This window comes from Carcharodon carcharias, chromosome 22, assembly GCF_017639515.1.
Source record: "Carcharodon carcharias isolate sCarCar2 chromosome 22, sCarCar2.pri, whole genome shotgun sequence".
In the NCBI taxonomy this organism is placed as follows: Eukaryota; Metazoa; Chordata; class Chondrichthyes; order Lamniformes; family Lamnidae; genus Carcharodon; species Carcharodon carcharias.
The window spans coordinates 41451350-41463641 of NC_054488.1; the positions used below are offsets into that span (position 1 = coordinate 41451350).

At 40.6% G+C, this 12292-nt stretch overlaps 1 protein-coding gene across 2 annotated transcripts; it reads right to left on the reverse strand.

The window, feature by feature from the left end:
* Nucleotides 1–679: 679 nt before the first annotated feature.
* Nucleotides 680–11198, reverse strand: rpl38 (ribosomal protein L38). Of its 2 annotated transcripts, none has more exons than XM_041216732.1 (5): nt 11103–11198; nt 10855–10896; nt 7717–7777; nt 1576–1698; nt 680–760 (listed from the first exon to the last, which is right to left on the reverse strand). In XM_041216732.1, exons 2-5 carry the CDS (start codon nt 10855–10857, stop codon nt 735–737), a joined length of 213 nt encoding a protein of 70 aa, XP_041072666.1. In that variant the 5' UTR covers nt 10858–10896; nt 11103–11198; the 3' UTR covers nt 680–734. The 2 variants fall into 2 exon arrangements, with proteins under 2 accessions (XP_041072666.1, XP_041072665.1); XM_041216731.1 differs by lacking the exon at nt 11103–11198 and adding an exon at nt 10984–11060.
* Between the last annotated feature and the right edge of the window lie 1094 nt (nt 11199–12292).

Here is a 12292-nt window from a genome sequence, read left to right on the forward strand (position 1 = left end):
AAAAGGGGTTTCCCTAGTTTTGCAAAATAAATTTACATACTAGGTCTATTTAATAGAAAAAGTTACTGGAAATGCATAGAATACGTACAACTTACAGAACTGATTTCCTTGGAATTGCAAGTTTGGTTTCAGATCCTAGTTCCCTTCCACCAAATGTCTAGACACACCATTTTTAGAACGGTACATCAGTAAACAAAATTCAGTAATCAGGATGAATTGAGTGTGTTATAAAGTAGGTTTAGACTGTAAATTTGTAACCACTTTAAGTACAATGCCAACTCTTTGCAAACAATTGAACTGGCATGTCAGAGCCATACAAAGAGCATGCTGCATTGTCAGAGATGCTCAATGCTAAATATTACTCCATGGACCTATTTGCCCTATTCAGATGTATGTAAAAAAATACCAAGATCCTATTTGAAGGGTATGGGTGTTTTCTAGCTGTCGTGACCAACATTTATCTTATCCAACAATTATTACTAGTCATTTCTCATTATTATCTGTTGGACTTTGCCGTGCACAATCTGGCTGTAATAATTCCTTGTAAATAATGACATTTAGCATAGTACTAGGCTGACTAATGCACTTTGGGATGTCCTGGGATCACTATTTCCATGCAATTGCAGTTAGCAAATTCATCTGTTTGGATGTGTACAAATATCACAAATCACAAAGAAACTTTTGCAGTTTTTTTTTTATTCAATACAATCTGAACATCTAGAGATTTCAGCTCCTTACTTCAGCTCTTTCACAGCTAGACCTGAAAAAAAAAGTTCTCACAGTTAGGATATTGGAGGCAATAAAAAGTATCACAGAACACTACCCAAATTAACACCCACAATCTGATCTTTGAAAAAAGAGAAAAAATAAGTTTAGCTTTCTTACTTTGGTGGGAGCAATTTAACTTTTTAAAATCTAAAACTCAGCGAGTCACCAATTTACATTTATATAATTATTCTTTATATATTTTTCCTTCAGGTCCCAAAGCACTTTACAATTAAGTACTTTTAAACCTAGTAACTTACAATGTAGCAGCAAAATTCACACGTAAATTCAAAATTTATGGTAGTGTCTCAAAGCAGTGGTTTAAAATTTATAAGTAAAGGAACTTCAAATTGACAACAAACGCCAAAATTAAAATAGGAGTTATAAAGAAGCAGACACTCCAATATGGGCCATTTATATGCAAATTAACTTCTATCAGGATTTCTTCTATATGCCAGTGGAACTTGTGGAAGCCGAGACGGCAGCGTTGAACCTGTGCCTACTATTCTGCTAATGTTGTCTGATTCATGAATTAAAACCAAATATCAACATTATTAATTTTATACTGCGAAACTGAAAAAATGGTTTTCCAGTCCTTCATAAGATTTCCAAATTGGCTTGGATCTCTGGTCTAAAGCCACAGCCCTTTTGTCTGTGGTACAGCATGTGTGCAAAGATTCTTTCAGCTCTGTTTAACTGCTCACAGAGTTAATTGTAACAATTTTTGCTCCAGCACAATGCCTGTATAAAAATGAAAATCGGACCACACCCCCTCCCCCCATCAATTTGTACGTTCTGTAAATTTCTTACCTGGAGGCAGTGACTGTTTGAGTTTCTCAGCCTTCTCTTTGTCAGTGATGACTAGTGTGTATAGGTACCTGCTGCACCGTACTTTGAATTTTACATTGTCTTTGTTCTTCTTAATTTTCACAGCTACATAAAACAAAGACAAATTGTCTCAATGTAAGCAGACAAGAACATAGAAATATCCCAAACCACATTCCTGAACAAAGCAGGCTTTTTCCAATAACATTTCAAGACAGACGATCGACAACTCAAGTTGATGTCATCCATGCAAAACAAAATGAGATCACAAATCCTTTCCAAGGCCACTAACTTTAAATTGACCAATGCTCAAGTCAAGGTAAATCCCTCATTACAACAAGCACACATTTAAATTAACTTTATCTTTAAATAAAGGCTATCAATAAAATGACCCCTGATCCAGATAATTCAGAACTCTGTGGGGGTACTAAACTAGCTGCAATGAGAAGGACATACCTGCTTGACTGGTGGTTCATTTTTCACATTGAATAAAGTTATTTCCTAGAATATCCACATTGATTCAGATATATAGAAATTCTGATCTTCAGTCAGTTTCACTATTACCTGGTTCACAAAATAAGCTTCAAAAGCTTCCATGAACAATTTGTACAGAGACAACATCCTACTGCGTCTCCACTTAGCCCATTAAAAGCATTAGCTTGCAATCTTATCGACTGCAGCCATTGGAAATTCTTACTCTCAATGATGGGTTTATCCCAAATCAATGAGCTAGACTGACCGGTTCATTAAGAGCTCTCCAGTATTGCAGACATGCTTGGCTCAGATCAGATTGTATGAAACTATCAGATCCAATTTACAATCTCAACTCCACTTCCCTCAGCGCCTGCAAACAAAAGGCTCTGGCAAACAGACATGTCTGCCAGGGTCTGCATCTCAACATTGTGTAACCTTTCCTCCCAACATTCTTTCTTTTTGGTACAAACCCACCAACTCCAGCACAAATTTAACCAGCACTAAGAGCAGAACACTACTGCCCAAATTCAGTATCAACAAATTGAAACCAAGAATTGATGATTGTGATAGGTAGCCCTTTTGTGTTCCAACGAGCAACTTGGATGTCCACTTTTTAGCCATACAGAGCCAAAATGACACACTTGTAATTATCCAGCAACATAATCTATCGATTAGCTCATCTATGCAAAGCCAATTCCTTCAAAATGCATGGAACAGAGGCTAAATGACACAACTGAAGACAGTTGCCTCCCATCACATAATGGAGCATGTGACAGTTTCCTCATTTACCCTTATAAGTGTAAGCTGGAGTATAAACTCTGGATAAAATTCAAGACTTAGCGATGTCCAAGCAACTGCAGGCTAAGACTGCACAAGTCAATAAGATGAAAACCTTATTTTAAAGACTAAAGCAATGGGTTTTCTCCACAATCTACTCCTCAGAACTTCCAACACATGCAATACGTATGGCACAAGTAAATTCAGTAATTTTGAATCTCTAAGGAGAATGACTTAATTTTGGAGAAACCATAACTGACTGCACTCTATGAAATACCAAGGTTATGCATGCAGACAAACAGGCAAATCCAAATTCTACTGCAGTTCACACCAATCTCAAAAATCAGTACTAACCCCATCCTGGCAAAGCACAGATTTTAGGAACCTGGTATGAACTTTCAGATTGGAAAGTTCAACCTCAAGTGTCATTACTCTCCCTCCAACAATGTTACTTTATTTTTGTTAAGAATTGGAACAACTGCCAAATAAGCAGCACCTTAAGCCCAAACCTCAAAATACCTCATCTTCTTGATTCCTGACACATGAGCCAGATGAAGTACATGCTTATGCCTGTTTCTGTAGCTATCTTTCCCTAGAAACTATAGGCCAGTTAGCCTAACATCTATCATAGAGAAAATGTTAGAAGCTATTATTAAAGACGTTATAGCAGGGTACTTAGAAAAGTTCAAGGCAATCAAGCAGAGTCAACATGGGTTTTGTAAAAGGGAAATCATGTTTAACCAATTTACTGGAGTTCTTTAAAGCAGTCACATGTGCTGTGGATTAGGGGAACCGTGGATGTACTATCCTTAGATTTCCAGAAGGCATTTGATAAAGTGCCACATCAAAGATTACTGCGGAAAATAAAAGCTCATGGTGTAGGGAGCAACCTATTGGCAAGGATAGAAGATTGGTGAGCTAACAGGAAGCAGAGAGTTGGCATAAATGGGTCTTTTTCTGGTCAGCAGGATGTGATGAGTAGTGTGCCACAGGGGTCAGTGCTGGGGTCTCAACATTTTACAATTTACATAAATGACTTGGATGAAGGGACCAAAGGAATGGTGGCTAAACTTGCTGACAACACAGATAGGTAGGAAAGTAAATTATGAGGAGCAAGTAAGGGGGCTACAAAGTGACATAGACAGGTTAAGTGAGTGTGCAAAGATCTGACAAATGCAGTATAATTTGGGCAAATGTGAAATTTATTTCATTTTGGCAGAAAGAATAAAAAAAGCTTCTTATCTAAATAGTGAGAGGTTGAGGAGTTGAGATTTGGGGGATCTGGGTGTCCTCGTGCATGAATCACAAAAGGTTGGTATGGCAGGTACAGCAGGTAATTAGGAAAGCTGATAGAATGTTATCATTTATTGAGAGGTGAATTGATTACAAAAGTAGGAAGGTTATGATTCAGTTGTACAGGGCATTGGCAAGACCACATCTGGAGTACTGTGTACAATTTTGGTTTTCTTATTTAAAGAAAGACGTAAATGCTTTAGAAGCAGTTCAGAGAAGGTTTACTAGACTAACACCAGGAATGGGCGGGTTGTCTTATGAGGAAAGGCTGAACAGGTTAGGCTTGTATCCACTGGAATTTAGAATAGTAAGAGGAGATTTAATTGAAACTTTTAAGATTCTGAGGGGTCTTGACAGGATGGATGTGAAGAGGATGTTTCCTCTTGTGGGAGAACCTAGAACTAGGGGTCACTTTTTAAAAATAAGGTGTCACTCGTTTAAGAGAGAGATGAGGAAAGTCTTTAGAACTCTCTTCCTCAAAAGGCGGTGGAAATTGGATATTTATTATTTTTAAGGCAGAGCTAGATAGATTCTTGATTAACAAGAGGGTGAAAGGTTATCGGGGATAGGGAGAAAAGTGGTGTTGAGGTTACATTCAGATCAGCCATGACCTTAATGAATGGAGGAGTAGGCTCAAGAGGCCAAATGGCCTACTCCTGCTCCTAATTCCAGTGTTCATATGAATAGGTCACTAGCCTGTCGCCTGAGGCTATTGCTCGAGGGGTGCCACTTCACATCGAGCACTGCTGACCAGGAGACTCTCCTGCTCTTACCACCTGCCTTAAGCACACTGGAAAGTTTTAGAGGTTGATAAATCAAGCTGGCCACATTATGAACCATCTTCCTTGGCCATCAAGTCTTGGAGCAAGTCGAGACCCTGGAGCTTCTGGCTCAGAGGCAGAGACACCCAGTGTACCATAACACCTCCCAAAATACCCATACTAGTGTTAAATTAACACCACCTACATTGGCTATCCTCGTGACCCCTAACTGACTATTTTATATTGTGGAATTTCATCCACTGGAAACTAGACAAACTCCATCTTGGAATCGTATACCAGGAGGGCTGCTAATTCCATTTACTTATGCTTGACTCGAACCTAGCTCCCAGCATGCCAAAATCATAATGGTTACAGCACAAAGGAGGCCATTTGGCCTATTGCAGCTGTGCCATTTGAGTGACTCAACTAGGCCCATTTCTGCCCTTTCCTCAGAGCCCTGCAGGTTTTTTCAGGTGCTTATTCAATTCCCTTTTCAAAGGCTCACTTGTATCTGCATTCATTTTCAAGGTAATGCATTCCAGATCCTAACCACTCGATACATGAAAAGGTTTCTCCTCATGTTGCCATTGCTTCTTTTGCCAATAATCCTAAATGGGTGACTTCTGGTTCTTGACCCTACTGCCAATAGGAATAGTGTATCTTTATCTACCACGTACAGAATTCTCATGATTTTAAACACCTTTACCACCAATCTCCTCACAACCTCTGCTTCTCTAAAAAAGAGAAAAACTCCCGTATCCAATTTTTCCATGTGACTGAAGTTCCTCAACCCTGAAGCCACTTGATTTCCCTTCCTTTTCCCGCTGCCCCCCATCCGTTGTGGGAATTTAACATGATGGGTCACGAACCAGAACATCCTGAAAAGCAACCCATCATTCCATCACAATTTTTGATTCCAATTTACCTGGGACAGACCATCTCCCCCACAATGAAACTGGTCTTCCTCCAATCTAGTACTGTTACTTGAGATCACTCCTTGTCCTTTCCCATGATTAACCCAAATCTTATGAAACCATGATCATTTTCTCCAAAAGGTTCCCCAACTGTGACTTGATCCACTCATTTTTTTCAGGTCAGATTCAGTAATGCCTCCTTAGCTGGGCCAGAAGCATGATCAAAAATTCTCCTGAACACATTTCAGAAACGCTTCCCCATCTCTACCCGTTGCACTATTAATATCCCAATCTATATTAGGATAACTGAAGACCCCCATTATCAGTACCCCACAGGGTGATAATAACCACCCACTCCAGAGGGGCTCTTTTTTGGTTTTCACTAACCAATGTGATCCCATTCTCACATACACCGTTGCATGGGGAAGGAAAGAACAGAAGGGAAGGGTTGTGACAGGGCAGAAGATTGAATGAGAAATGGGGTGTTTGTGGAAGACAAAGTGGGGCTGTAATGGGTGAAGTAATGAAACAAAGGATAGGTCTAGAGAAGCTGGGTAGATAGCAACAGCAGAATCATTGCCAGCACCTTGTTGTCTAGAAAAATGTTAACAGTGGTTATGACTTTCCCTGCCTCTGTACTTTCTTAAAATCGATTATAGCGCTAACTTTTCACAGTTTTGATGGAAGGTCATCAACCTGAAATATTAATCCTGTTTCTCTTTCCATTGACGCTGCCTCATTGGCTAAGTACATTTTCTGTTTTTAAATCGCAGTATTTTGCTTTTGTATTCAAGTATGATAGGCCAGACACCAACATTATGCTGGTATCCTGCAATACTCAAAATAAAAGTTGACATTCTTACTGAAGCCAAACTGACAGTACAAGTTGTTGCATAAGATCACAGAAAATAGGAACAGAAGCAGGCCGTTTGAGCCTGCTCCACCATTCGGTAAGATCGTGGCAACCAGATTGTGGTCTTGGCTCCACTTTCTGCCCCCACCACCAAAATAACCCTCGAACTCCCTTGTCAGTCAAGTCTGTCCAACTCGGCCTTAAATATATTTGATGACCCAGCCTCCACTGCATTTTGGGGTAGAGAATTCCAAAGATCAACAACCCTTCGGGAAGAAATTCCTCCTCATCCCAGTATTAAATGGGAGACCCCTTGAAACTGTAACCCCTAGTTTTAGATTCCCCCATGAGGGGAGACATCTTCTCATCATCCACCCTGTCAAGCCCCCTCAGAATCTCATGTTTCAATGGGATCACAGCTCACTCTTCTAAACTCCAAGAAGTTTAGGCCCAACTTGTTCAATCTTTCCTAAGACAACCCTTTCATTCCAGGAATCAACCTAGCTAACCTTTCCTGAACTGCCTCCAATGCAAACACATCCTCTCCTAAATAAGGAGACAAAATCTGTACCTCTTACCACTGAGGTGCGATCTCATCAATGTCCTGTACAGTTCTAACAAGACTTACCTACTTTTATATTCCAATCCCCTTGCAATAAAGGCCAACATTCCATTTCCCTAATTATTTGCTGTATCTACATGCTATCTTTTCATGAATGTATAAGCACAATCTGTATCACAACATTCTGCAGTCTCTCTTCATTTAAGCCATATTCTGCTTTTCTATTAAGCAAACCGTCTCACATTTTCACATATTATGCTCCATCTGCCAAATTTTTGCCTCCTCAATGAACTTATCCATATTCCTTCACAGGCTCGGTGTCCTCCTCACAACTTGCTTTCTTACCTATCTTTGTACTGTTAGCAAATTTGGCTACAATACACTTGGCACCTTCATCCAAGTACAATACATTTGGCATATTGGCCCTGTATGTCACATTCACCATCTTAGTAACAACTTGTTCCAATTATAAATGCCTTACAATTCACTTACATTTTGCATCCTTTCTTCTTGCTGTTAACAAAAAGTCTTTGATTTCTGCTATCATACGTGGCTGTTTGAATACAAAAAGGAAAATTATTAGTTTTAAAGCAATACACAAAAGCACCACTACTAGTTAGTTTAAAAAAATGTTGACACCTTACATAGTACAAAATGTTAATTCCCCAATAGACAAGTTCTTTTTTGGGAGGACAGAACTGCATTCCAATTGAATCGTTTGATGGCCTGACCATTCTCCAAACTTAGCATCAGTGTTACATTGTTTTGGAGTCAGACATTAACTTGGAGTAAATGGATAATCATACACAAGGAATACGATAACCACAAGCTACATGTCTATGAAAGGCCCAATACATCGCCTTCATGTGTCGAACATTTTTCTGGTTTTTATACTGCCATATATGTCAAGGATGGTCTACAACAGATAAACGGCTTCTGAGCCACTTACCACAAACAACAACAATTTGCATTTATGTAGCACTTTTACTATAGTGAAGCATCCCATGGCACTTCACAGGAACACGATCAGGCAAAAGCCAACAACAAGCCAAAGAAGGCACTATTAGGTCTGGTAACAAAGTTTAATTAAACTGTGTATTAAATGAAGTAGTAGAGGATAGGGAGATGGAGGCTGATGTTTATGGAGAGAATTTCAGAGCCTCGGACCAGGCAGCTGAAGGCATGGCTGGAAATAGTGAGGTAAAAGCTGCTGGGAGCATACCACACACTGGAGTTGGAGGAATGCAGAGTTCTTGGAGGGTCAGACATTACAGAGACAAGGAAGAACAAGACCATGACGGAATTTACATGCGAGGATAGGATTTAAACAAAATATTAGACAATTTTTTTTAAAAAAAGGTGGTGCTGGTGGACCAGAAGCCAGCGTAGATCAGCGAACATGAGGTGAACAGGAAGCTTGTGTAAGCCAAGACACAGAGCTTAGGATAACTTCACATTTAAGAAGGGTGGAAGATGGTAAGCTTGTCAGCATTCTACAGACTGAAAGTGAGATACAGAACTACAGTGAAAGATGGAGAAGAGGGCTGATCGGTGAAGGATGGTGACAAATCTCCAAGGACAGCCAAATTTGAGAAGGACTCCTCAAACTCTCTCAGTTGACAGCCATAGGTTGAAAAAGGGCCATTTTCCTGGATATTCTAGAGATGATCACATCTGTAGTGCCCCTCGGTGGGTGAAATTCACCTTGCAACTCTGGAAGCAGCTCTTCAGGCACCGAGAGGAAGTGGTTGAAGAGGACGTTCCCCATGATAGACTGCACAAATCCACTCCGACTTTCCATATGCCAGCTCAGCCTTTAGCCAACCAAGGATAAGAATATTTGAGGACCAGGACCTCAAATCTGGGACTAAAGTCATGGCTTACTGGGCATCAGTGATCCATTTGCTTTGGAGACCTGGATAAGTCATAGCAGGCAGCTCAGGGTATTGAAAAACATCACCAAATGCTGACTCTGCAAAATCCTTTAAATTTGTTGACAGGGCAAGTGGTCTAATATCAACATTTCCAAAATTGAGATGCAAATCACCTAAAACCAGCTAGGCTGGACAGGGTGTATATGTTATTCACATGCCTGACATCAGCACCCCCCACCAAAACAATTGTTCGCTGAATTTCATCGTGGAAAGGGAGCAGGGGAAACACTTTAGGGATGTTCTCAAAACATCACTGCACAAATTCAACATCCCTACCTATTCACGGCAATCCCTGGCTTGCAACCACCCAAAATGGAAAAGGAGCATTCGCAAGGCAGCAAGCACCAAAAGACCTCACTCAACTTGAATAGCTCTGCAATCCTGCCACATCCAGTCGTAAATGGTGGTGTACAATTAAAAAGCTAACACAATCAGGAGCCCACATGACCAGCCCAAACATTAATGACTGTGGAGCACAGTCTGAGTGCAAAAGTTAAGGCCGAATAGTTTGCAGCCAGCCAAGCCCACAATCCATTTGGGTCTCTCCTACGCTCCCCACCCTCATAAAACCAGTCTTTAATCAATTCGATACATTCCACATACCAAACAACTGAGCACACTGAATACAGAAAAGGCTATGGGCCCTGGTCCCATCCCAGCTGACGACTTGTCCTACAACACTGCCCATATCTCTAGCTAAGTTGCGACAACACTGACATCTACCTGATAAAATAGAAAACTGCCCAAGTAGGTTTTGTCCACAAAAACAGGCCAACTCCAATCCAGCCCATCAGTTTATTTTCAACTATCAGTGATGAAAGGTGTTGTCTACATTGCACTTACTCAACCATAACTGCTCACTAACACTACCAAAACCACCTAGCTCCAGAACTCATTACACCCTTGGTCTAAACACAGACAAGAGCTGAATTCCAGAGGTGAGAGTGAATGTCCATACATCAAAGGGAACATTTGACCAAAAGCAGCATAAAGGAGCCCTAGTCAAACTGAAGTCAAATGAGAACTGGGGGTAAACACTAGCCATTCGCAAATCCTCAGAAAATGAATATCAGACATGAAGTGTGACAACACAGCAAACAGATCAAGATGTACTGACGTGGTAAAGCTGGGGTTGCCTGCAAACATACAAGCTAACATGTCTTCAAATGCCGTCATCTAGAAGAATGTAGATGTGAAATAAGAGGGCCAAGCATAGATCGTCGGGGTCTCCAGCGACAACTTCAGCAGGTTCCAGGGGCATTCAACCCACTTCACATGTGAAACACTGAATTTTGAGCAACTGGAAGCAAATGCTCTACAAGCTTCAAGGGTTACCAGTTACAGAACAGGTGATGGATAGGGTAAGAAATTCCAAGAATACAATGTGAACTTTATAAAGTAGATACGCATGCACCAACTTAAAAAGACAATTCATCACTGAATTACCAATACTTTAAAGTAGGTTGGAAGGGCTACCGTCAGTTTCATTCAATACTCATTCGGTTCCTAACAGGAAAGTGGGATTAAAATCCAACTTTCTACAGTTGTGACACTAGCATCCCCAGGCCATCAAGCCTGACATAACCGGGCTGGGGTTGAGACTCTTTAGCGCAGGTCCATGTCCGGATCGCGGATTTTCAACAGTGTTTTAACAGGTTTGATTTATAGCAACGTCCCTCGCTCACCCCAGACTTACCATGGCTGCGATGAGTCCAGCGGCGGGGAGATAAACCGCGCTCTGCAAAACACAAGAATGAAAATCAACGGGTCAGCAAGGAAACCCCTTTAAAATATTAAATTTCCGCACTCGGGATCTGCTCCATACAGACAAAGATGAGCTGCCCAACCCTCCACTCCCCATCTGAGCTCAGTTATAACCCGATTCCGGACGATTTGAGCGAGGATGGAAAGAGATAGAAACCACGAGCCCTCTGCCTCCATTACCTGAGGCTCAGCCGTTCGTCGAGAAAGAAATCAGTCCAGCAACATCCGGGAATTAAACCAGCGCCCCCTACGGATTCCGCGCAGGGACAAAACACACCCAACAACTCAACGAAAAAGTCGATACGTGAGGCATTTTATGAACAAACAAATAATATTTGTGCATATCTCTAGACTATATTCGAGAGAAAGAAAACAAAAGCTAACCCACAGATTCAAAATTAGTTGGCATGGCCCCAAAAAGCTGACAATACAAGACAGTCCTGGCTACATGTGAAAACAAGTGGTTACAGGAGTTTTGTAATTTCAGCTATTTGCACAAATCCTTAACTTGTTTTAGAGGGGAAAAATAAACAAATGAAATGTCTGGCGGAGAAATCTTAATATTTAAAACAAAACTTGGTAATGCATTTCTGGAGGGTCCAGGAGTATGCCCTCACTGAAAATTTGAGACCTTTTACTTGAAAAATGGTGCATTAAAACACTTAAATTTTAAAATATAAAAGTGCTTAATCTTAAGATGAAAGCAATAAAGTGACATTTAGATTTTCAATCAACTGAACTGTTTGCGCTTTCAACAGCCACTGTCTCGCGTTGAACTACTATAGGCTTGGCCTAAATAGCCAAGTGGTTATGGTACTGGGTTTGTAACCCCAAGATCAAGAGTTCAAATTTCACAATGGCAAACTATGAAACAATGTAACTTCATCTGAAACAGATGGAAACAGGTTTACTCAAAAGAGTATCAAGAGTTCAAATCTCACAATGGCAAACTATGAAACAATGTAACTTCATCTGAAACAGATGGAAACAGGTTTACTCAAAAGAGTATCAAGAGTTCAAATCTCACAATGGCAAACTATGAAACAATGTAACTTCATCTGAAACAGATGGAAACGGGTTCGCACTCAAAAGCGTTGAACTACTATAGCCAATTTCTAGGGTTGTCAGCTGTGATTAAATGTATTCCTGGAGGCTTCACATGACTCACACCAAATGCTCCATTAGTCGGCCAATACATCCATCCTTGTGACACACTGCCTTCCGAGGCCAATTGTAAAGATAAAAGACTCATTACCCAATTGGATGACGGTTAGCTGTCAGCCAAAAAGCCTTCCCCCCCCACCCCTCATTTTCAATATTTTTATACCTGGTGAAGAGAAATATTCAAAGAAACTGACAAATAAAAATAT